The 27,038-nt window shown below is 40.0% G+C and overlaps 1 protein-coding gene across 2 annotated transcripts in view; it reads left to right on the top strand.

Moving 5' to 3' along the window:
- NOX4 (NADPH oxidase 4) overlaps window positions 1-27,038 on the top strand; it is a 185,842-nt gene that overhangs the window by 117,276 nt on the left and 41,528 nt on the right. For both annotated transcript variants that reach the window (XM_080375146.1, XM_080375147.1), the window contains 2 exons: window positions 2,800-2,860; window positions 25,900-25,981. In XM_080375146.1, the coding sequence (XP_080231272.1) occupies window positions 2,800-2,860; window positions 25,900-25,981 (143 nt within the window). The remainder of the gene's footprint in view (window positions 1-2,799; window positions 2,861-25,899; window positions 25,982-27,038) is intronic.

Below are 27,038 nucleotides of genomic sequence, written 5' to 3'. Positions count from 1 at the left end.
TGATTTCATGAAGAAGGTTAAATATATAAGAGGATATTTTCATTGCATTTCATTACATATGCCCAGTGGTCTGATGGGAAAGTTTACCCACTTTCATGATTAAACTTCTGAAAAACTGTCTTTGAGTATTTTCTTAAGCTTCTGGAATATATTCTCTAACAGTCTGGAAGAAGCTACAATTTGGAGACTTAATTGTGTTTACAGAGATGAGAGAGGTAAAGTAAGGGTTCTGTACAGTAAAAACATAAATACAATTTTCAGAGTTAAAATTACAGTCTATAGGAAAGTCTTAAGTTGGACAAGGCCTCTGGAGATTGTATGGTTCAACCCTCTGTTGCAAGAGCCTTAGGTTAAGTTACCCAGGGACTTGTAAACTGAATTAGCAAGAGAAATTACACCATTTCTCTGGTTACCTATTCTGTGATGAAGAATATTTTTCATATATCTAGATGAAAGTTCCCCTGAAGGCACTTGTGCCCTTGATTTCTTGTCCTGTCACCGTGCGTGGTGGTAAAGAGAGCACCTTCGTCTTCTCTATAGATTTTTTTTTTTTTTGTATTAGAAGACGGGGATCTCCCTGAGCCTTCTCTTCTGTGCATTACACAAGCACGTTCCCTTGTTGACCTCTCTTTGTGTGTCAGGTTCTTCAGTCCTCGCATCACCTTGGTGGCCCTTCACTGGGCTGTCTGCAGTCTTTCTTTTGAGCGGGGGGAAATTCACTCTGTGTAGCCTAGATAATGGGCATGTTTCTTCTGGTAAGATTTAGCGGCACAATAATGATTTTTCTAGAACTCTCTGAGGAACTCTCATATCCAGTTACGGGTATCAAAAAAGTCTTCCTAAAGCCTGAAGATAAATTAATCTCTTTTTTTATCGGATAATTTTTCAGAGTAGTGCAGAAAGGAGTCAGTCACAAGGGTAATAAAAAGGATAACGGGTTTGGACCTATTCTGGCTGGAGCCAAGGGGTATTCTGCTATAAACTTTAATGGAAGGAGGGAATGACAGACACTTTTATAGAAGGTATGCTGGCTGGGGCTGTGCCTAGTTGAACTAAGAAAATCACTCAACCTCCTATGAACAGCAGAGAGCTCTGGGACAGACCAGACTGAAAATGCGCTCTGCTAAAGGCTTTTACAGAGGCCCCCAGGAGAACAGATGTTTTTGCTGCCAGTATGCAACTATCTGGCTGAGAGGCTGCTTACCTGCTATTATATGGAGAACTGGTCTTCACAATTTTATTGGAAGACATTGCACCTAGCCACAGCAAATACTGGCCTCATGTGAGATTGGCCTGCATCCCTCTCTTGATGCCATTTTTTTGAAGCCTGAGACTTGCTGCAATAATTATGACTGTTACGTTTGTGTACCAAATTTTTGTAAGAAAACTTGAAAGATGACAAGAAACTAAATATAAGTATGTCTAGTAATCAGTACTCTTAACAAGAATGCTCTTCACCTTCAGGAAAATGGAATGACTAGCAGGGACATTGTATTCCCTGTTCTAGGTTTGCCAAGACGTAGAGAATACTGACCTTTTATCTGTTATGTTTATGCTGTTAAGTAAGGAACCGATAGAAACTGATCCTCAGCGCTGAGGCCAGTAGTTTCCCACTCCACAAGAAATTATCTTGGGAATGCTAATCCTACTGGTCCGGAACAAAGCCAAGAAGTGTCTTCACAAGCGTGGTGGATAGTTGAGTATTTGGTGCCTGGATTCACTATCTGAGCCTCCTTTATTTATAATCTAGATGTGTTCCTTGAATTTAAGCCCTCTCCTCAGAATTTATATTTGTCTGTAGCAGTATTAAAAACCAGACAGGAGCATCATCTGTTGGGTGTTGGGTTCATGATGGAGCTTGGATCATCTTTAGTATTAAAAGGTTCTAAGGCAGGCATCAAATCTCAGTATTAATATCTTCTATCAAAAGAAAGGAATGACATTGCTTTATAGAAGGAAAGTGAACAATCTTGAGGAATAGTTGCTTGTCCTGTTTATATATGAAATTTGGTGTACCTGCAAAAGCTGTCCAGATGGCGCATTTGAAATCTCCTTGTAGCTAACAAGGAATGAAACTGAGGAGGCTCCTTAGACCTTTGATATGGCTTAACTGGAGATTTTTAGATACCGTAGTGTGGATAAGATTGTAATTAATATTGTTCCTGTGTTGACAGCCGCAAGTAAGTAGCCTTGAGGTGAGGACATAGGTGCAGAGTGAGAGAATTGGTGGCTGCAAAATGATTTTTAGCATGTGCCATGCAGTCTGGTGTTTTTCCTTTGCAAACTCTAAACTTTTGAGAAGTGCAGCAAAATCTGAGTTTCCGTTTAGAAGAAAGCACGAGTTTTGTGCGAATGATCAGCTTGAAAAGATGTGCCATGATATTTAAGAACCAGAAGTCTCTTAAGTGCCTTGATGTGATGGAGAGTGATGGGGCAGTGCCTGATTTTGAATGAGAATTGTCAGTAACAGAGGGAGTATTTGTACTGTTGTATCCTCAGTTGGTATCACTGCTGAGTAATGCTTAGCGAAGTGGCTGTTCCAAATCACATCCCCAGACAAGCCCATCCCAACCTCCTCTGTGACCAGAAGAAAGGGTTAAAACTGAGAGGAGACTAACCATGCTTGAGTTCCTGACCTGTACTGGTGATAGGCCTGCTTTTTAAAGGGTATAGCTGCTGGTATGGCTGCTCAGGAATGACCTATTTACACCAGGTTCTGTCTTAACAACTGTACTTTGAATGCATTTTGTTATTTTCTTGTTACTCAGAAGTGGTCCTTAATATATTTAATATTTTTAGTGCCCTACAGATACCAAAGCAACGTTTGGGGTCCACCTTAAAGTAGTAGGAGACTGGACAGGTATGTAGAAAAACAATTCCTTTTCAGAGCCAAATACCTTTGCTTGAACTGTTATCCCTTTCTGGCTTCAGCACAATTGTTCCTTGGTTGTAGTGTATTCTCACTACAGATCGTTCATGCTTGTTTTCCCAAAGTTGTTTTTATTACGTTCTTGATGCAACCCCTGCTTTATTCAGATGTGCATTTCTTCAGATAACATATTTTTCCAACTACTAACAGATCCTGTGATTGCAATGTAATAACTTCCAATGTTCCTCTGTTTCTGCCTCTTTTTCTGATTCTTTGATAGCCTGCTGCCCCTGTGCAGAGCAGTGCCTCTGTGCGTAGTAGTGTCTGCAGAAATCCTGAAATGTGCAGCTCCCAGATAAACGGATTTTGGTGCCAGCAGTTTGGGTGGCTGCCAGGTTTATTAATGCCTGTAGTACACTGAGATTACAGGTTGCTTTCATGTTCTTCCATGCTCTTCCATTGCTCTTTGAAGGGCCTCCAGACCAGGGGTGTAAGCCAGGATTCCCTGCAGAGGAGAATGGTAATTTGCTGCTCCCTGTGACAACAGTGGTGACAGTTGTATACTCAAGAGATAGTTGTTGTTGTTATTCGTTGGTGGCTAACTTTATTCCTTGCTTATCATAGCATTTCCTTGTAAGGAAGACAAATACACACCACCACCTTGTTCAGTTCCTATGTGGAAACATTTTCCCTGTTAAATTTGTATCAGCTTGTGTGTTTGTGGAACCGAGTCAAGTGAGTTTGCCTCCCTGAAAGGGATTTGACCAATTCAGGAAGAGTAAGTCCATGAGTATCTGTTGAACTTTTGGCCCGGCTGCATACATGGCTGTGGGAGTCACTGAAACGTTAATAGGCAAAGGCTGGGAGGGCAGTGCCATATGCACGTATGCTCCATAATCACCCTGATTTTACGCTCTTGCTTCAACTATAGGATGTTGGCCAGAGGCAGATTATGGACCTAATTAACCTCTGGTCAGTCGCAGTATGGTGTCTCTTTTGTTGTGGCTTGTTCCTACCTGGGAGGGTACAGTGGGTTATTGGGACAAGTGGGGTGGGGAACTACTAGCTAAATGAGTTTTCTGAAAGAAGTGGCATCTCTGAAGTTTTTTTTGGTTGCCTCTGTGGCATGAATTGTTCTCTCTTAGCATTTAAATGTTATTTTCCCAACTCAGTACCTATATTCTCCATTGAGGGATATTCTCCATTGAGGATATTGAATACCTATATTCTCCATTGAGGGAGATCTGCCCAGGTAGGACTGTGTAAGATGCAGGACACTGTCACATGACAGAGACCGTTTGTTGTATTAGCTTTGCTACACAGGGATCTCTTTCCCGGGGACAAACGTGCTGCTGAGAAGCAGGCAGTTTACCTAACCCTTGATGCCCCATCTGTACCGTGGAGCCCAGTTCTCACTTGGTCTCTTAAGCCCTGTGACAATTAATGGTCTCTAACCCACTGACTGTTTGAGGAAGGCTTATTATATTTGCCATGTTCCTTACAATCTTGCTGAAGCGTGCTCTAATGGCCACTTCTGCAGACAGGATATCGGGCTGGCGTTTTTATGCGACATACTGTCGTTTGAGCTCTTCTCATGACCTCTTCTCTCAGCCTTTATCCTATTTCTTGAAATTCGCTTTCGTATTGCCTTTTCCCATTCCTGACAGGTTGTGCTGATACCAAAGACAGTTAACAGCTTATTTCAGGGAACTCAGTTACGAACCTAAATCAAAAGGCTACAAGAAGAGTGCAGTGAGATATGCTGTGAAATGTGACGAAGAACGGGTTAGTTTGAGACATTTCTCCTCTTGCTTGGCTTCAGCTGCTGCTGCCTGCACCTGGGAGATGAAGAAAAGTGAAGCAACAATTTCCTGCCATTAGCTGCAAGGACTTGAGGGGGAATACACAGTGCTGAGAATACACAGAGTCTTATGTTTTGAAACCTTAATAGAATATCTCGTGGCCTTAGTGACTTTTTTTTTAGGTTGGGAAAGCAACTGCATATCAAGAGAAAAGATAAGGGGTAATAGATTTGTCAGCTCCTGATGAGAAGTTGCTGTTAATGGAACTTTTATTGCTCATATCCCAATGCATATCGTTTTAGGTAGTCAAAAGAAAAAGCTGCAAGAAACTGCTTCTGAAAAAGCAGTCACTCTAGAAATAATTTTTTGCATAGGAGCAGGTATTTAGTAGGTCTTCAGGCAACACTGTTACTTGCTTTTTAAAGCAATTATTTGAATAATGGAAAATGTAGGACAGAAAAAGTAGGGAAGAGAAGAAGAAACCTCAGAAATGGTAGCTCTGAGACCCTTGCAAACTAAATGGTAATCCAGACCCCTAAGTGATGTATTTCTTTTTCTGTTGAAAACAAATGGCTTTATCTGAGGTTAGAAGAGCTGAGAACCTGCTGTTCTGAGACGGAGATTTGGATAAAGGCACAACATTACCTCCAATTATATAGGCAGCACCATCTTTAGATAAATTTCCAATACAAATCTGAGCTCAAATTTATTGTCTGCGTTATGGTGGTATTAGTAAATGTATTGTGCTTAGCTTTCATGTGCATCACAGAAAAGAGAGACATACAGTAGAGTCTAGATACATACATCACTACCTCAGAGGGAGGTAGTTTAATTAATTGACAGTTCTTGTGATTTTTCCCATGAAAAGGTTTCTAACATGATTTTTCCATCTTTTGCTGTGTGCACTGGGTATTGTGAGTAGTGGAACAGCTATTATAGACCTCTTTAGACAATGTTTTTTTGATAATGTAATTACTGTCTTTGTGCTGACATGTGACTAGTGAAGCCAGCACCTATTTATTAACAAAATGTTTCATGGCATTGTGGTGGCTCATACTATTAATGCAATTATTTTGTCATATGACAGAGGTGAAACTATGGCTGTAGACCACAGCTTCGTTACCCTGTCAGGACTTAGACACTCAAGTTATGACAGGTTTGCAGTGGTTGATCTGTGGTAGTTGCAAACGTGAAGCCCTGCAGGTTGGGTTAGCCCTGTGGCTCAGAGCTAAGTCAGTGTGTCTTCTTCTGTGGCTGCCTGGCAGATGCTGCAGCTAAGCTGGTGGATGGCGACTTTAAACCCTACAGTAACATTGAAGTCCCTGCAATGGCTCGTGCCCGGATCAGAGATGTGAGATCCATGCATGTGCTAATAGGCTGATCTTGCTAGTAGCCTGCCCTCTAAAGAGTTTTTTTCTCCTTCTCTTGTGTATCTCTGTGGTCACCTATTTCTGCTTGAGCTTTGAAAAAAAAAAAAAGTTGGCTTAGCATGTACAAAAGGGATTTTTGAAAGTTTTTTTTTTGTCCCATGTACTGTCTAGTTTGTCCTCAGTGTTGTCATCTATCAGCCTTATGCTTTTTCTGTCCTTGCTGCTGCCTCAAGTGCTACTGCTTGTTTAGTTTTAAAGCCAACATTTCATCTGGCACCTCTGGAGGGAAAAAAAGAGGCTGTAGGGCACGCCTCGTGTCCAACCACTTGACAGCAGTGAAAAAAAGCCATGGCAGTGTATCAAGACAATGTGTCTCATTGACTAGACAGGCTCCAGGGTGTGAGACAGACAGTGATATTGATGATGCCGAAATAACAGACTTCTGAAGCCGTGCAGCATGTGTTTGTGGAAAGCAGATACACAGCACTCAGAGGTATTAAGGTGAACTACATGCCTTAAGGCAATAAAACATTGCTGTTACATTGCAGTGTGTTGCTGGTACAAATTGATGAGGGACCGTGCTTAGAACACTGCTGCTGTTCTGTGCTCTACAGTAATTTTTATCTTGTGGTGACATCACCCTGCTGCGTAGTTGCATACGATCCTAGAGACGTTCACAAGGCCCGTCCACCATTCTGAGCAGTATGGTATTTATTGTGGGGATGCTCTAAGAGCACTTTAATACCACCCTTTGAATCTGAGACTTCTGTCCTGTAGTCTTACATTACTAAATGTCATGGCAGCAGGAGGTGTTGGTGTGTGTGGGGACACTCCAGCTAGAGCCAGAACAGATAGATCATGGAATACCAATATGCATCACCCTAGTAAACTCTAGGTCTCATCAGAAAACACACACCTTTGCTTAATTCTTCCTGCTAGAGATGAGGATATATGCTGTCACTAGGTCATTTAGGTACTGACTACCGTATTTTGAATCTGACATGATACAGTGTGAATTTTTGTCTGATGTCGTAGTCCTTTTTCTGGAAGATCCAGATGTGAAGCAGTTTCAGGGGAAAAAACAACAACCCACCAACATTTTTTCAGTTAAAAACAATTTTCCAGAACATAGCAAATTTATGAAAGCATGGATCTTGTTTAACTCCCTATGGACTAAAACCTGAGACAGCGAAGAGTACATGCCCCATAGTTCTAATTTCTAAACAGATAAAAATTTTAAGGCAATTCTTTGGGATTTTAGAGGCTGACTGAGGATTTTTTGCATGCTTACCAGAAGAAAATAAACAAACCTTTTGAGTGACTCTGAAGGAAGAATGATCCACAGTTGCTGGGCTGGGAGGGTTTGTCAAATTGGTCAGGAGTATCTACATGACCTTGTTAAGCCCTTGCAGCTCCAGGTTTAGAGAATGCCTGAAGCATCCCCAGGTTTGCTGTGTACTGCTGTGCTTAGCTGGAATTTATCAGCAGGCATAGGAGCTAACAAAGAAGCAATATTTTCTTTTTAGTAACCCTGGGGACAGTTTTAGAGATATTGAAGTAGTGGATCATTCAGTTTGTATCTGCTATATTCATACCAGCTCTTAATTCAGACTGGAGGAATGTGTGAAGCAGAAGATGACAAGAAGGAATAATAAGACTACAAAGTCTGCCTGCAGGATGTGACAGGGTTGTTCCAGGATCACTATAACTGCTACTGATTTTCTTTAAAAATATCTAGTCACTAGCGACGAGCACTTGGTCAACTCTTTTGCTGTTACCTCAAGCTCTGTTTGATTTGGGCCTTTTTCATTCCATAGTAACGTGTATTTTGTTGTGTTTAGTTATTCCATGAGATTCCTGGCAGTGGGTAAAGACGTTAACGACGTGGTACTGTCAGTTGTTCCAGCAAAATCAACATGGCTTTGGAAGCAGAAGACAGAGAAGGGATAGAGGTTATTTTCTGCTGTTAGATCTTACGACTACCAATTCTTATATTGTCAGTGAATCCTACTGACACTTCTGAGGAAGATACCAGAATTGGCTGCTAAAAAGGTCTAATCATGTTTCTTCACATAAAATTTGACATTAGTAATAAAACTAATACTGTTACATTACTGGGAAGTTAAAATGCCTTAACGATATACTCAGGCAAAGTGCCATAAGGAATGCTAGTTTTATTCTTTATTGCCGTTAATGTTCATTAATTTTTTTTAATTATGACTGAAAGCAGGCTCAATAAAAGACAGGATTAAGAGAATGGAGAAAAAGGAGAACAGATGTAGTTTACTGGCTTGATGCTAGAAGCCCCTTTCCTCTGATTAAAGAATTAATGCCGAAGGTGAACACATCTGAATTTTTGGCTCCAGACCTGGATTGTTTTACATTATTTGAACTCCAGCTGTCTTAGTACCAAAACCAGTATAACTTGAGTCAACTCTGATTTGAACAGTTGGTGAGTTTTGCCTCTACAGGGAAAAAAGATTCTTGGGTGAGAAAGTTGCCTTGAAGGAAATTTTCTCCTACTTTGAAGTCCTTTCTTCATGCATCCTGTTATTTCCACCTGTTTGCGTATCCCAGGCTCTTTTTAATTATGGAATGATTATTAAGAATGACATGGCTGAATGATGTAAATTCTTTTTATCCTTATATAATATGCACAGGATGTGTGGATGTTGGTGTAGCTAAGAACTGGTTCGTGAATACAAGGTTGAAGGATTCTTTGTCGTGCCTCAGATGTTTCGAGTACCCTTATGAACTACAAGATTGTAACTTGTGGAGCACATTAACATGTAGTGGCTGATGGGATCTAAACGAATGTAGTGAAAAAAAGCAAAAAGCTACTTTCCACTTAGGAAAGAAAGTCAGAAGATAGAAAAGCTCTAGGACAGATATTTGAGTTTACTGCCAGGCAGATTTCTGGTTTTGTAATCACTGTTTATATGCTGTGTTTATTTAAGAAGGCAAAGTTGCTGTTCTGGAGTTGCCCGTGTGTCACCATTTTTCTATTAATCCTTGCTTAGGGAGGGAAATCTTTGCTTAGCGTCACCATATTTCTTTTAATCTTTGCTTAGGGATGCTTAGGGAAGTCCTGTTCTTGTGGTAGTTTCTGCGCAGAGGTACATGGCTGCTTCAAGCAATGAGTATACAAAGTCTGGCTGGACTTTCTGGTTCCTTTGTGTGGGCACCTTCAACAAGCTCAGGTGTGTAACGGTTTCCAGAGAAATGGGACAGTTTGTATCCAAACACCAGCTCTTCATGCATGCCTGCACTTCCCGGGGGACAATAGCGGACTCCTCTAGATGCCACTCAAGTTTTGCTGAATAATCGCTACCAAACATCATCTTGTTTTGTTCCCAGTTCATTGAAACTGATTTGGCAGAACAAGAAAGCACACACTCCTCAGACTTGGAATTATGAGTTACCACAGTTTAAATAAAAAATATCTGGAAAGTAGATTTGAAAGGTTTCTTTTTGGGGATCCTTTTCTAACAGATTATAAAAGTGATGTCTTTAATTAAGTAAAACATTGCAAATTTGGAAAATTTATAAAAAAAAAAAAGGAACTGTTGATATTTCTAAACTTGATGATCAGAAGAGACAGTTACCTTTATGTGCTCCCAAGTCTTGCATGATGCTTAGAATTTCTTACAATAAGTTCTATACAGAAGTTAACATAAGCCAAGCCCAAAACTTGGGGTTGAAATAGTCTGCAGATTTTTCAGCTTCAACCTTTGGTTATCCATGGGCTCTTTCTGTGCTGTTTGTGAAAATGAAGCTCAGCCCTCTTTACTCCTTCCTTTCAGGACACAAACCACCCCTGGAAAATGTGTGCATTTTAGTTGTTGCCTCTGTCTGTGTGCAGATGCTTACAGAACATGAGCGTGGTACCTTTGTGCCTTCTGTTTGGTTCATCTGTTTTACCGAGTTCAAGTTTTGAGAACTTGCATTTGATTGACACGTTGCTTTCTTCACCCTCTCCACTTCTAACTTTGCTTTTAAGTACAGAAATGGGCTTGCTTTGCAGCGGAGGTCCCATCACTGATTTGGCCTGTGGTGTGATTTAAAGTGTAGCTTTCTTCTGCCATGAAGACCACCAGCAGTGGTGATTGCTGGGCTGTTCACAAGACTACCTATCATGCTACCTTGTATTGTTCCTTATTCCTTGGTCTCTCCTACCTGTCTCCTTATTCCTACAGGTGCTTTGTCTAAGCTTGGATCAGAAGGGAGGAGGGCCATCAGTTGCTCAGAATTCATTCTGAGCTCAGCAGTTAACTTGCGTAGGAGTTAATTAAAACTCCCACAACATTGCAAATGTCGTCATGAGCAAATAACATAGTTAAATGACATTTTCACCCTGTTTACACAGCAAATATTGTATAACTCCTTGTAGGCATTATATTAATGTTGAAGTTCTAGTTAGGATATCCCATCTCCTTTATTGCTTTTAAAAAAAATTATTATTATTCCTTAAGTATATTTACCCCACTTTTCACCAGCTGCATGTCCTCAGCCCGAACTTCAGACTTCCTTGAAACAGCAACTGCTTGTTCCAAAATCTTTCTGCTCCAAAGCGCATTAAAATCAGTGCTGTCCTTGTTCATGTGAAGCAAATCCTACACCCGAAATTTTAGCATCAATTCCCTGTAGCCCCTTGCAACCTAGCTTTGCATTCATGTGCCTCACACACCTTCCTGTTGCTCCATCCAGTTCTTTGACTGTTCTATATACGTTGTTTCTCCGATGCATCAGGCACTAGCTGGAGAATCTGGGGTTTACCATAAGGAAATATAGCCAGTGTGTGATCCAAGAATTTTTGAGGGGCATCTTGCCAATCAGAGCTTTTCTTTGCCCCAGTTCTCCCCTGGAGCTCTGTCCCATTAAGTCATAAATACCATTAATAAAAATCTGCCACCAAGCAACTATATAGTTATCAACTGCAAAAATAGGAGTCCTGTGAAAACAATATGGGTATGTGACAGCTGCAAAAGTATTACTTCTTCCTTTAGGGAAACAACCAAACCTCAGAACTTGCCCTGAAAGAACCATGTTGTGACAGTGGGCCAACAGCAGGTTTCCACAATTTGTCAAAATTAGTATTTTGGTATCTGTTACAAACAGAATAAAAAAGTCTAGTTTAAATTTTTTTATGGCTCCGTATTTTATACGTACTTAAACCACACACAAAAGTACATGCTAATCACAACTCTGTACTGGACTATGAACCTTGTGGTCCTGTGCCTCAAAAAAGGAGAATATGGAACACAGATGTGGGGCAGTTCCTGATGGGAAAGGAGTCAGACTGCCAATGCAATCCTTTTTTTAATATAAACACATCCTTTTGTGAGTGTCACTCCACTAATTAATTTGTAATTAAAACCCAATTATTTTATTTTTTATCAGGCTTTGAAATTTCAAAAAGTGGTGAGGCAGAAATGCCTAAAATATTCCATAAAATTTAAGAAGCTACAAAGTAAATGAATTTCTAGTTCATCCAGATTCTGACTGAAATTTGAAAGGGTGGTTGCTACGTGCCGAACATGGCATTTCTTAATGAGACAAACGACTCAATTTTCTCAGCATTAACTATAGCGCTGTGAGGAGAAACTGTAGGAGGGAATTCAAAGGCTGGAAATCACTTTCCAAGATCTGAATGGGATTGCAGTCTTTCCCGTTGTGGTACGTGGAGCAGAGTGTGCCGTGACAGCAATAAACGGTGCTGTGGTATGAGCTGCAGCAGCTGATGGGCAGGGTGCCGCGTGGATTTTGTTTCACTGACATTATAACCCACGTTTCTGCAGCTCAGGCATGTTCTTGTTCTTCCTCTTTATTTAAAGCACTTTTTGCTCATAATGGGGATAAAGTGACAGAGCTTGTTTCAGAAAGGATATCGCATTACCTCTTATTTGTATGGTTTGTGACATTTGTAGCAGATTAGACCAAAGTACATTATAATGAAAATAATATTCCATGAGAGGCAAGTTTTGTAGGGAGCGGTAATATCTTTTATTAGATAGCTGAAACAGCCGGAAAAAACAGGTTGTCTTTCAGGCATGCAGTGCCTTAAGCAGGGTTGACAAAGAGGCAGTGAAGCCAAAGCAGAGAACAGGGAATGAAATTACATTATTCCCTGTTACTTTATAAAGCAATTTTTCCCTTGGAAATATGAGTGATAAAATAGTCTGGTAAATTAATAGAAGATGCTTGCCTTATTTTTTTTTTTTTTTTTTAAAGAAGTTGGTTTACCTTTTCCATGAGAAATATTGTTTGTTTCCCAAAAAATTCATATGGTCAGAAATACTGTCTGAAAGCCAAAAATACCACTTGTAAATGCTCTCCTCGCTGCCTCTTAGGATTTGTATGTCTCCAGCTTTCTTTATCTTCTCTTGGGTGGCTTCCCAGTTTAGTGTATATTTGCTGTAATATGTCATGGTCTCACTCTCTCCTGGAGAGAGAAAGCACTGGCATCATGGCAGATACAGTCTGGCTGGGAGCTCTAACTGGGAAAAAAGATGGGCATGTGGGAAAAGTGTACTGTGACTTGCACGAAGTGCCGCAGTGTATTTAGATATATATGATCACACACATCCCTAAAGTTTCAGCATTTGAGTGTGTTTTTTACATTTTAATATTTTCTCTCTCTTAAAATCTTAATATCCTATCTAAAGAACATTTTGATTGAAAACGTTTGACCATCTATAGAGAGGGAAATTTGGACAATGCTGTACTCAAAGCATCACTGTGCTTTTAGTAATTTGCAGGGACCTGTTCTATGTGTAGAAGCCGATAAACGGTGGGTGACCGCTTAGCTTTGTGACTTACCTGGAACCGGAAAATTTTAAGTTATGCTGTAGTAAATACCATAATCACGAGAAAAAGAGAATGTGTCTCTGCTGAGGATTGAGCCTGGAAAGCCTGTGGATCCGAACAGGCACATTTGTGTTTTTATGTGTGTTGGACAAGGGGGGTTTCAGTGAAGAGTGGCATTTAGCAAGGGTTGTTGACACTTTTTTCAGTGTTGAAGGGGGATTTTGGGGAGAGCAGGAGTTTCAGAGATTATTGGCTATTTTGAGTTTTGATGGAATAGCTGCTCTGATGGTTTTACTGTACTGTTGGCAATAATTAGCGCATCTACAGCCTCCAAGAAGCCTCCTTGTGTTATGTGGAATGAAAATCAGTGGGCAGTTGGTGCTCTTCATTGCGATAAGCAGTTTTAAGGACTATCTCTTGCCATGAATTTAACATATTCCCTTGTTCATTAAGCACACTGTAAGTGCCGTTTCCTCAAGGAAAATATCACAGACACCCACACAAATTTTCAAAGAAGAAGCTGTGATCCTTTGCTGTGCTTTGCCAAGCGGCTGGTGCCAGCCTGACGGCACAGGGCTTTCCCTCAAGGATTTCACTTCACTGCGTTAGCTGAGTGTCTCTTGAGCTTAGCTGTGACTGGCTTGAAAAAGGCAACATTTATAATTAAAGGAAGGCATTTTTATAATTTCTGTTATTTGATGTTTGCATTTTTTAATGTGTTGAGGGGATTATGCTAATTGTGCCCCATTATTAACAAGCATGGCAAATGAAATTTTCTCAGTGCAGTTTCCAAATAAAGGAGCATTTCTTTAATCCAAAAATTTGTTTAGAAATAATATTTCTTTAAGTGTCTCCCATACTTCTCAACACCAGCATGTGCCATTTCTGCATGAAGAGGTGTTACCATTTCTGTGCTGTTTTGTATTGCTGATTTTGTGATGGTACAAGGCCTTGCTGTATGCCATTACCAGCCATGACTGGTAACTAAAAGAATGAAAAGATAGATATTTAATGACAGCTTATAGTTATAAGAATTGGCAAAATTCCTTTTTCAGAAAAGTACCTACCAAACCATTTCCTGACAATGTTGTAAGGAACTTTGTGCTCTAAATCACATTAAACCACTGGTTCTTTGTTCTAGAAAATAGTTCCTGATGTAGTGTATTACATAGTAACATTTTCAAGTTTCTCTCTCTCATTCAAGGCTAGGAATACTTTTTCTGTTGACTTGAGTAGTAACAGACTTCATGTCATGTAAAACCATGTCTATTTAGCATCATAGCATCATGATAGTTGAAAGATGAAGACAACAATCTGGTAGAAAATCCCACAGCATTTGGAGGAGAGTCTACACAAGAGCTAGGGCTAAGTCAACAAATATATGTGTTTTTAAGAAGTTATTAAGAGTAAGCGAAACTACCCAGACTCGGTTACGTATAGTAATTTATATTCAGGGAGTGGGCTGATTTGCGTTCTCAAGAATGACATGTCTCATTCAGATGTAAAAAGAAATAGAATTGTGCATATCGGGGTGAAATTAAATGAAACTTTTGATACATTTCTTGATAGACTTGTGTGCATTAGGTTTTATTGCCTACCAAAAAAAAAAAAAAAAAAAAAAGGAAAAGCCGTATCTAATGGCTCATTTCATTTGCCAGTCATTCACATGATTTCCTGCTTCAGTTTTGATATTGCCCTTTGAGAGATGTTAAAAGAAATGGAGCCTCAGATGTGATTAGATCTTTGGAAAACACGTGCATTTCTTCCCAGTGGATCATCCCCAGCTGACTAGCAAAACTTACATAGAAAATAGGATCCAGCTGAGTTCTGATCACTTTATCCTGTGTTACGCCTCAAGTGCAACTAGTGCTGGGAGCACTTTCAGAGGAAAACTTGTGTGTTCTCTGAAAGACACAGGCAGCTGAAAACACAGGAGGAATGTTTTTTATATATAAATGGAGTCCCTTAATACCCCATTTTTATTTTTTTTTTAATTTTGTTGTTTTGTTTCGTATTTGGAGCCTTGTTACTGTTATTTCTAGCATTTTGGTTTAGTTAAGCAACAGGCGTTTCCCCCGCAGGGTGTATGTGTATCAGTGCTGTTCTGTCTGAGCACTGTCTCTAAGCGTTCAGCATATTTCAGCTTTCTGTCTGGCCCTCAGCACAGACCCTGAGAAAAACTTAGCACCTTCTGTGTCGGTATGCACACAACTTAGCTGCGAGGAAGGAAAAGTTATGCTTTATGACCTTACTACATCAGCTAAGCCTTGGTGATTAACAACACCGTTCACAGCTGCAGGTGGAGGGAAGAGAGCTGGGCAGTCTCACCGCTACCTTACATTACAAGGCAGAGAGGGAGGATGTGTTTTTCTATTTCGCAAACTCTTTTTTTTTCCTTTAGCATTTTTGCTTTCCTTCCCATCCCTGCCCCAACGAAGAGAATCCAGCATTGAACCTGCCCAGCATGTACAAAGCCGATGGCAGGGCAGTGGCTTGGCTCCATGTTTACCAGCTGTGGGGACAGTTGGCTCCTAACTAGCTGCCTCCCTCTCCTCAGACAGACATCGGTTTGCTGTGTTAGCCAAAGGTTGCAATCAATGGAAACAGCACAAAATATTGATATTCATGTTTGGTTTTTTTCCCCATAAGCAGACCTGCTGGTTTTATCTGTTAGTGAAATTTTGGGTGACTGTTAAGAAAGGGGTTGACACAAAGAACAGGGATATACTTGGCTGTGTTGTGTCCGTAGGGGCATCCTTTGCTAAGTCAAAACCCGTTAGCACTTCTCTTCTGTTCTGTTCTAATGGAGTTACAGTGTTTTCTATGAGACTGGCCTGTTGTGTGTTCTGGGTATGCAAAGCATTCTGTGCATCACCCACCTCAACAGCAGTGGCCGAAGATAAAATACAATCTTATCAGCCTGAAATTGCCCCTTATGTTGCGCAGGGAAAAGTTCATTAGATCTTGAATGCAAGTCTCATGGCATGTTCCCTTCAAAATCTGCTTACTTTTACCTGGCAGGGAATAAAGCAGACAGAGCCAGGCTTTTCTCACCGGTGCCCAGTGACAGAACAAGAGGCAGCGGGCATGAACTGAAATACAGCAAATTCTTTTTAAACGTAAGGAAAAACTTTTCCACTGTGAGGGTGGTCAGACATAGGAACAGGTCGTTCAGAGAGGTTGTGGAGTCTCCATCACTGGAAATACTCACCACCAAATGGAACATTGCCATGAGCAACCTGCTCTCACTGACCCTGCTCAGTGCAAGGGGGCTGGGATAGATGATCTCCAGGGATCCCTTCTATCTTCAACTGTTCTGTGATTCTGCAAAGTTATTATGCAGTGATGTACTTGCATGCTTGAGTGTAATAGTGAAACTGTTTCTGTATTAGTAAGAGGGTGAAACGGTCCCATGCTTACAGTCTAAACTGAGAGCAAATATGAATAAACAAAAGCCCCAGAGTGAGTTCCCAAGGACTGGTGGTGATTTTGTTATGATACAAATTTCAGCCTTGTATGCGATTAATTCCATTATTTTGTGACTGCCATTTAAAAACATTTAATTTAAAGTTCTTGTAACTTGTTCAAATATAAAAAATAGATTACATTTGCAAACCTATTTATAGACCTGGCTAAAAATACCAGCGCATGTATGCATTTGGGTATGTACTGATGTTTAATATATTTGGTGACAAACTGATACACAGGGCTGGAGATGATGTGACCGTGACAGCCCAAGAATAACATTTTTGGAGTCATGATAATTTTTTCCATGAAGACTTCAGCTCTGTGCTCAGCAGCAATAAAGAGAAAAATTATTAGGAGAAAAGTAGAGAATAAAGTGGAGGAGATCGCTCTGCAGCTGGGTATTTCTGTGGTGTTCCCAGGACTTGAATCCTGTGTGCAGGTTTGGTCCTCACCTGTCAGACAGGATACTGGACAGGGTTCAGGAAGGAATGACAGTGAGCAAAAGGATTCCAAACACAGGACAACTGAGTATGCAGGGCCTTTTTAGCCTGGAAAAGAGATAATTCAGGGGGACATAGCAGTGGTCTGCAAAATCATAGGTAACACTGGAAGAGTGAGTGGGTAGAGCATGACTATTCATGGTTTCTGCCAGTATCAGAACTTTTGGCCATCACATACAGTCAGAAAGACACTATTTCAGAGCAAACATAAGATGATGGGTCTTCATATGAGACACATGGAGGCACGTGGAACTCCTTATCAGAGGATGTTGGATAGATAGGAGGTTTACATGGGGAACTGGGCAAATGCTTCAAAGAGAAGTCGGGGCACATCTAGTAGACAAAGCACCTTAGGCTAAGGAGACCCACTGGGATAGAAATGGTTGGAAGCTGGGAAGGTGACAGCAGGAGAGTCTTGTCTTCTGCTGATTCTTCCGTAGGTGTCTGCATGTGAAGCAAGATGTTAGGGTAGAGGGGACCCTTGGTGTAAGTCAGAACAGCCTGACGAACTATGCCTTTGCTCAGCTTTTTAGAGGCATACCCTGTGGAGCTTTGCAGAGCTGGATAGTATTGTGGTAATTGCATAACTGGATAGTAGCTCGATTTCAGTGTTAAAATACAATGTAGTGTTTGAAAGGTTGGGCATTCTCTAGTTTCTGTATCAGATTACAAGTTACAAAGAGAGAACCAGCTGAATTCCCCCCCCCCTCCCCGCCTTGCATAATTGGAGTCTTCTTTTTTTTTGTGAATCTAAGGGCTTTCTAGATCAAGTGTCACAGCTTTACCTTAAAGCCAAAAAACTATATACTGGTGCCTCATCATTTTTTCTGACATGTGAAAGAGGAAAGTACACCACTAGTGAAGAAGGTGGGAGTTGAGCCTCCTTACATTGGCTCGTGGGGAGTTCAAACGGAGCAATTGCAGAAATCAGTGCTAAAAAAAATCTGCATAAATAACATTTGTTTCAAAGTGTGTATTTATAAAGATATTTTTTAAAGTTACCATTTTGTGTTGTTTCTAAACCCTGTTTTGCTGTTGCACTTTCTAAGTGTAGAGCTGGGAAATGAACTCTACTGTCGTGACAGAAGTAGTCTGCAAGTATAGCAAGTACCTCTGAGAACAAAATAACAACAGTTCCTTAATGAAGACATCAGTTTTGAACTCCAGCAGTCCAGCTAATCCTCAGCCCTGCCAGGGAGTTGCCGTGTAACCTGTAGAAGGGTTTCTAACAGTCCTGAGCATCGAGGCTGCTTGACTTTGATGTTATGTCCACTTCTCTTCACTGGCTGGCTGGGGAACCTGAGTCTGGCAGTGTAGCTCATAATTGGCAGTCTGGGTCATTCACTGCTGCCTTGTCAAGTTCGACATACAAAATGCAGTCTAAATATGGTCCTCAGCATCTCTCTTCCCTGGTCTGAAACAAGCAAGTGATGTTTTTTCCTTCTCATCATTCATTTCCAAACTTTTAAGGTTCCTTGGACAAGAACTGCCTTTTGCTCTGTTTCTGCATCGGCTGAGATACAGGTATACACACATAAATCATGCAATGTGTGATTATAGTGTAAATGAGGGAGGTGTAGTTAGAAATAGATCCGTCCAAGCTAATTTTTGACATAGTAGGTAGGACATTTAAAAGACAGAAGAAAACACCTAGAGTTCCAGCAGGGAAAGGATCTGCTGATGCCAGAATTGGGAAGGGAGAATGATTTCCAGCTGGTAAGCACACAGCTAGAGAAAGAGAAGGAGCTGACTACATTTTAGGGAGCAAATGCAGGTTAAGAGGGAAAGCAAGGTCTACCGAGACTTTCTTCAAAGAAAGGACCTTCTGCAGGTCCAGAGTTACTGAAAGGTTCACTGCTGGCCTCTGTAATGATTAGTTGATTTTCCTATTTTTTTTCCCTCTGCTTAAATAAAGTAAAATCCCACAAAAGAAAATGTTGAACAGAAGGGTGATCACTGTTTCTTTTTATTTAGCTGGCTTAGAAAATGAAGAGACCAGTTGTCTTTTTGTAAAAGCTTGTCTATTTCCCTGAAGTAAATACAAACAGCAAGTTTTTTATATAATTTTCAACTTTCTGGGTTGTTAATAGCTTTTAATATTATTTTTTTTTAGTACCTCTGTCAATGGTGGAGTCTGATTAGTCTTTCAGATGACGGATCAGGAGGGAAGGAAATAGTAGTGAAAACACGGAAGAATTAAACTCCATGAGGCTTAATGGACTGAGAATCATGGAAGTTCAAGCAGTCAAAAAGCCTGTCTCTTTGTATCAGCAAAATATGTATGTTTCAGGGGAATTCCTGGGCTTATGATGTAATAATTTTGGAACCTTTAGCTCATCAACATTACCTCATCATTGTTTCCTTTCCTTTTAGTCTGATGGAGGTTATTTGTAGCACTGACTCTTGAAGAGGAAAGAAGTGACAGTTCCTTAATTTCAGAAACTTTGGCCATTAATAAGCCACAGGGCAAACTAAAATACTGGACGTTTCAGTTTGATGCCATCTTGTTGCTCATCATATTTTATAGCCCTTAATTGGCAAAGATTTCTTCTTAAATTCTTCTTAAATGCCTTTTTTTTTTTTTTTTTTTTTTTAACAAGGCACTGAGGAACTACTGATGACAGCATTTCCAAATTTACAGAGCTTGAAAACAAGGCAGATCAAGTCCTTTTAAATGCCATTAGCTGTTTTAGCACAGTTGATTTATCTATCTATCTATCTGTCCATCTATCTATCTAACTATCTATCTATCTATCTATCTATCGATCTATCTATCTATCTATCTTTCTATCTGTCTATCTATCTGTCTGTCTATCTATCTGTCTGTCTATCTATCTATCTATCTATCTATCTGTCTATCTATCTGTGTCTATCTATCTATCTATCTATCTATCTATCTATCTGTCTGTCTGTCTGTCTATCTATCTATCTATCTATCTGTCTGTCTATCTATCTATCTATCTGTCTATCTATCTGTCTGTCTATCTATCTATGTATCTATCTATCTGTCTGTCTATCTATCTATCTATCTATCTGTCTATCTGTGTCTATCTATCTATCTATCTATCTGTCTGTCTGTCTATCTATCTGTCTATCTATCTGTCTGTCTATCTATCTGTGTCTATCTATCTATCTATCTGTCTATCTATCTGTCTGTCTATCTATCTATCTATCTATCTATCTGTCTGTCTATCTATCTATCTGTCTGTCTATCTATCTATCTGTCTATCTATCTGTCTGTCTATCTATCTATCTATCTGTCTATCTGTGTCTATCTATCTATCTATCTATCTATCTGTCTGTCTGTCTGTCTATCTATCTGTCTATCTATCTGTCTGTCTATCTATCTGTGTCTATCTATCTATCTATCTATCTATCTGTCTGTCTATCTATCTATCTATCTGTCTATCTATCTGTCTGTCTATCTATCTATCTATCTATCTATCTATCTATCTGTCTTTCTGTCTATCTATCTATCTATCTGTCTGTCTGTCTATCTATCTATCTATCTGTCTTTCTGTCTATCTATCTATCTATCTATCTGTCTTTCTGTCTATCTATCTATCTGTCTGTCTGTCTATCTATCTATCTATCTATCTATCTATCTATCTATCTATCTATCTATCTATCTATCTATCTATCTATTACCGCGAGATGCTGAGGAGCTATTCATGACACAGAAGGTGTTCTGGACCACTCTGCATTTTACATAAAACTAGGCAGATTTTTTTTTAGTTTGAAATTGCAGGGCTTGGAGGTATCCCATGTGGTGAAAGATGGAACTGAGATTTGTGTCTCAATGATTGCCGAAGTGCTACAGGTACAGAAACATGACTGTAAAATGTCCCAATGCATAAGCGTGACACTATGGATAGACCTTTTGGTAGATGGCTAGGCTTCTGCACTGCAGTGTTCTCTACTTTATTCTATTGATGAGGCTTTCTGGTCTCCCATTTTCTGGTTGCTCTCTTTCAGTTTATTCTTACTAAATTTGATTTAAAAAATAATCTATAAAACTGCTATTAAAAATCCTTATCCTGTAGAAAGCAATTAACATCAGCTTTACAGTGTTCTTAGTAGAGATGACTGCTTGCAGTTCAGCCTGTTTTTATTAAAAACAGTAGTATCTCAGACTTCGGTTATATACTGCTGTGTCCTCATAGTTACAGACCCATCAAACTCTGAAAGACCTAGAATTTGATTTTTCAAGACCCTTGGAATTCAGCGGAGTGACTTTACTGTTATTTTCAGTAATGTATTTTGTAACAAGAAGGAGCAAGGAAAGAAGAGCCACAAGACCTGACTTGTAAAAATCAAACCTGACACAACTGCAGCACATGACTTCTGGCATCATTTTCAAAGTGCTAAAGCAATAAGAGCTCCAGGGATGTGACAGCTTAAAAAAAAAAGGGCAGTGCTCCCTATAATATGTCTCTGTCACAAAATGTGAATAATGCGTTTTAATTCAAAGGGACATTCTCTACAGATATTTTTCTTTGTTTTGACAGCCCCATATAGAAAAATACTATAATAAAGTTTCCCTTTGCCTCTCTTCCCACCTTTCTAATAGTGTGTCCTGAAGAAAGGAAACTGGACTGTGTAACCAGCTGGAATGGGCTTCAGACCATGCACCCATTCTTGCTCAAATTTTTCTAGCATTATTGTTGACTCACCAAACGGAGCACAACCCCATTCTGCTTGAAAACAGCAATGACATGCTTCTAAACATTTCAAAGGGAAAAATTCCCTCAAAATGCATCCTTCTGTCCTTGTAAATTGATAACTGGTTTGTCATAAGAGGTATTATAAAGGTGTTAGTGGGTGTTTGTATGACATTCCAGTAACTGACTTGTATGTTGAGCTGAGAGTAGAGAGGAGGAGGAAAGGGTAGAAAAGAAGGAAGAAGAATTAGATGAGAGACAGGGAAAAAAGGTATACATAAGAGGACAGATTAAATCTCTAAAGCTTTCAGTGGCAGACTTTCTGTTCTCCTTCATAGTCTACAGCCTTCCCGATTTAGGAGGACAGGGCATAAGATTGTGTTATTGCATCCAGCCCTTGGTCATGGCAGGTAACCAAGCTACAGATTTAAGTAAACTTTTATGATCCCAGTAAGACTGACTAAATTTAACTGAGGACTTCTCACTGATCAAGGATTTGGAAGGAACCGTATGTTCAAAATGAAAGCCAGGAGGAAGTGGAGACACCCAGCATGTTGAAAAGATAAATTTGAGCATAAGAACGTGACTGTGCACTGAGAATTTTGTCCTGTGGTAGACTTATGGGAGAGTCAGTGAGACATGTCTGCAGTGTCACACTCAGCAGAGTGACAAAACAATCAATGGCATAATTGATCTCAGAACACTGTAAGAATCATTAGGAGACTAGCTAGTACAGACTTAAACTAATGTAAATTGCAAATTGGATAGAATGAGGGATAGAGAAGATAATTGCAGATTTTCAGAAGTAAGCCTCTTAAAACTTGGTTAAGTAAACGTTATTCATGTTTTGGTAACAAACCAGACCAACGCCTAGACAAAAGCATCACACTTCAGGTACTAAACTGTAGGAAGTGATGGAAAAGACTCAATTTTGGGAGATGTCTCTCTAAGTGAGCCAGGTAATAAGATTGTGTGTGACTTGGTTTGGTTCTTTTGATCAACTAGTGATTGCAAATCAAAATAATGTAAAAATGCTCTAATTGTTAGTTTCATCAGTTCCCAAGTCTTCAATATTGTTGTAACATGGATTAGAAAAGAATCTTAGTTTTTTGAACAGTTTCCACTCTTGGAAGGTATCATTGGGATTTTTTTTCTTGCAAATTGAAAAACATTCTCTTGTCAAGTGTTAGGCTTCTGGTACTTTTGTGAAAACACCAAAAGTACCTGTGTTCTGTCAGTAGCTGCCAAAGCTCTCATCACCTTTCTCATCACTTTGCTGGACAGTCCTTAAAGGCAATAGTGCCATTTGCACCAGCGTGACTTTTGTACTGTGCACTCATATATTTAATATGAGAATATCATAGAACTGAAGGGTGAAGCATGTACATAATGGTCCTATGGGACAAATTAATCCTAAAGGCTTCTGTTCAGTGTGCCATTTCTCTTAAGAGAATTTTACAGGACAAGGAGGCTACATGTGCTGGAGGAAGTTGTAGGATGCATTTGAGATGACATGGAACGCTACCATATAGTGTAAGTGTTGCCATGGAAAAATGAGTGAAGTCATATGGTAAAAAGAAAATACATCTGCCTGGAAAATTTGCCGTAGCATAGGGGAGAAAAATAGAAGTTGACTTTTAACTAAAACAAGATCCAGTAGAGAAGCTGTTTACGCCAATTTCAGATGCCATAACTTGGATGCTTTCACTCCAGTACTGGCCAGCTCTGTCACATTACTATTCAAAATATTTTCAAGATTGTTGAATTGAGTCCTGGGGTGCAGTCAAGTGGCCTAGATCAATGGGAGAGGGCAGCAGTACAAGAAAAAGAGTCATGGAGTAGGTGATACAGACGGAATATGGCACCCTGCCATCCATCTTGGGCAGAACAATGAAGCAGGACATGTCTGCACCCTCACCGAGATGTGTTTTATCTCTCCCAGAGAGTCACAGGCCCTTTGCAAGATCTGCCAAACCAGCCTCACTCACTTACGTGTAATTATGTGGTGTTGTGCCGTATTGAACTGAAGAAGAGCATGTCTCCCCATGCTTTGCATTGCCGTTGAACCTCGTTGTAGGCCCTCAAACTTAGGTAAATCAGACCACTCCAAAGACAAATCCTTAGTCGTGGTGACTTGCATCATGTTCTGGAGGTCAGAACCCTTAGATCGTGGAGGGAAGTGTTATCATTAGTGTTTGCCATTGAAAACTTCCTCTCATTCCTCCACCATGCATGCATGAAGGCTGTTGTTCTTACAGAGCCTTTCTGTAAAGGGTTCCCAGAAATGCACCAGCAGCTTGAGTTGCCTTGGGAGATTCCTGACGTAGGAGTGGAAATTAATGTGCTTTCTTTGAAGCATACACAGTTGGGTATTTTGCACCAGTGCAAACTTCCTGAAGCCTCTCAGTACTTATCCAGTGGCTTTTGAAAATCATAGCGTATCATCTCTAAGGATGACAGGGCATGCCCGCCTGCAGTGTACTGCTGTGTACTGGAGGTCTGAGAAAAAATAAATAAATCATTGCATCTTCCTGAAAACTAAAGAGGAAGAGAAGTAGCTGTAATGACAAGCTTTTTGACAAGACGATGAGCAGGCTGTTCCTTCCCAAAAGGTGCTCACTGAGTTTCACTTCCATTTTTACAGCATTGCATTTATTGTTGTTGGCTGCATCCAGCCTGTGACCTAGTTAGGTACAGGGAAAGCCAAGTTGCATTGTGAAGATGCAGTAAGAATCTTGGAGGTACAAATTATTCTTTCAAAATTGAATCTGAAGAGGTGTAGAAATAAAGGAACGAAGACACTAAGTATTGGCCCTTGTTTCTTTGGTAGATCCTGCTATCTTCTCCAAGGTGTTTGCAAATACATCTTAATCGGTGGAGGAAAGACTAGATCAGACCATCTGAGATAACTGAGCTTTAAAACGGAGTCCTTAACAAGAGGGTTATTCTTCTGAATTTATTATGCTTTCTTCAGAGTATTATAACTTTATGAAGTGTGGGTTTGGGGTTTTGTTTCCACTTTAGAGGCTCTGTAGCAGAACTGTGTCCAAAATAATGAAGTTTAGTTACGACAACATAATAGTACATAAAACTGAACGTTAAGAAAGCCATCATGTACTAACCTGTAGGAACTAAGAAAGCTGCTATGGTTCCTTTCTGGAGCTGGGAGATTCATATTTTTTCTCCAATGATTTTCTTTCCCTTGATTTCCTTATCTGTAAACCTGGGGTTAGAGGATTTTTTTTTGAGATACATAGGGATCTAAGGGGAGGAGGGATTACAAATCCTCATGTTCAGTTCCCAGAATGAAAAACATATGGAAGAAGTAGCTAGTTTAGAGAAACCCGTAATACAGCTACTACACACAACACAGGCTACAAACTATGGTTTAGCAGCTGAAGAATAAAACATGTAGCTGAGAACTTCAAGCCACAGTTATAAGGTATTGAAGGAAGAGCAGAAGATGCAAAGGTGGGAGGGCATCACCAGTACCCTAGGTTTCTGTGAAACTGGAGGGCTGGTTAAATAAAAGTTGCAGGTGATGGAAGGAAAGAAGGAAACGGAGCAGGTCCCATACCATGGAGAGCTACAGGGTGTGCTAAGGGGATTTGACCTGGGTGGGAAATTTGCTTCTATCCTTGAATCAGGGTATCAAGTGAATTTTGAGGAGATTCCCATCTTCCAGAAATGGAGAAATTGACACTGGTAGAAGCTTCTGTAGATCCCGCTTACATATTGCATCTAACCACCTCTAGAAAAAGGCATCAGGGAAAGGCAGCTACACAAACCACAGCCACCCCTTCACTTGGTGGTTGGTGAAGCTAAATTACAAAAAACTTACCTACAGCAGCTGGTCCTATAGTGCAGTTTTTTAAAATACATACTAGTGAACAAAAAGCGATCCGGTCTTCAAACCATCCTTGAAAATACCAGTGAACTAGTTACCCAAGGACTCATACTGTTTTCTAGTTTAGATTAATTAATTAATCTATGTTTGTTTAGAATACTGTGATCCTTGAGTGGCTGGTGAATTGTTAGTGTCTTCTTTCTATTTAGACTAAGCTCTTCAAGGCAGGGACTGTTTATGGCTGTCTGTGTATGATACCCAGAAGGCCTGTAATGCAGACCTCAGAAACTTACAAGCACTACTAGAATTCAATATTGAATGAAAGAAATGACATTTTAAAATATTATTAAAAGAGTTTGCAGGAAAGAGTGATTTCTAGCCTTAGCAGCAGTTTTGTATGAATATATAAATTTTATTCCCTATATACTTAGATTTGCCCTCTGGTAAATATTGCTGGAGAAGAGAATTGACTGATATTACTGCTTGCTTTCTTGTGGCCTGAACTTATAATGCAGAGTCACAGTCTGGGTTTGTTTGTTTGTTTGTTCCCCTTTTTTTTTTCTTTGTCCTGACAGAAAGATTTCGGGATTTACTGCTTCTACATTCAAATCAAGATACAGAGATTCTGCCCATCTTTCAGCAGAGGCGCTATCCCAAGTAAGTAAGATTGTCTTCTTGGGAGAAATAAAATCTTTATCTATTTGCAGCAAGGGAAAGTGAAGCATTTATAGCACTGTACATGCTTTTGGTGTGAAGTCCTAAGACAGAGCTGTCAGGGAGCCACACTTGCACTGAGCTTTGCAGTCTTTCAGCGGAGTCAGGGAGAAGCAGACGTGCTTTGCAAGCTTGCCCAGCTGTCAGTGGGGAGGTGGTGGTGGAGTGCAGACATTAAGTTGCCTGGATTAGTGTCTGGTGGAGCTTTGTTTCACTTGTTGCTGTGTTGACATAGGCAGATGTTTTGTCAGGCTAATCCACACTCTTGTCTTGTGGGATTCCATCATTTATGGTGACAGATTCCCTTGGATTTTAACAGGCTCCCCTCTGGAAGCCTGTAAGCACTATAAAACATTTTTTCTGCCCTATTTAGGGATACATGTGCAGGCAAATCAAAGGAGTTTGTTGTGTGTTTAGGAGGTCTTGCATGTATTGAGTATTCTGGACAGAACCTCTTCTCCTGAGTGACATACCTGAACGAAACAATAAATGCTCCTTGTTACTACATGGGTTAAAAGAAACAGTCATGCGTCTTGAAAAGAGGCAGTGAAGGGGAAAGAAGAAGAAATAGTCCTTGCATTAACCATGACCAGACTGAGCAATGAACGAAGGCTAGTGCAGGATGGACAGAGGGAGGAGAAGGAAGAAAGAATGTCTGGAGCCAAGCCAGCAGTAATGATGGAATAAGCAAAGTTAATTATTTTAGTTAATTTTGTTAATGGGTTCCTGAAATAAGAAGCCAGTGTAGCTAAATGTTAAATACAGGTCTTAAAATTTGATAATCTGAATTTTTTTAAGAGCAGGCAACAAACAGAGGGGCTAAGTGCAGAAAAACAGTCACCTCTTCACTGTGAATACTTGAAAATAAAAGCACTCAAGGGTGAAATCCTGATTCTGAAAATGGTGAAATTTTGCACTGACTTCAAGGAAGACGGGTTTTTATCCATCTGAATTTACTGTTTGCATTATCCATTGCCACTGTTTTTCTGGAATACTATGG

Source organism: Falco punctatus (genome assembly GCF_963210335.1).
Source record: "Falco punctatus genome assembly, chromosome: 2".
NCBI classification, from domain to species: domain Eukaryota; kingdom Metazoa; phylum Chordata; class Aves; order Falconiformes; family Falconidae; genus Falco; species Falco punctatus.
The sequence above is the reverse complement of the archived record's forward strand: the minus strand, read 5'-3'. Positions and strand labels throughout refer to the sequence as shown.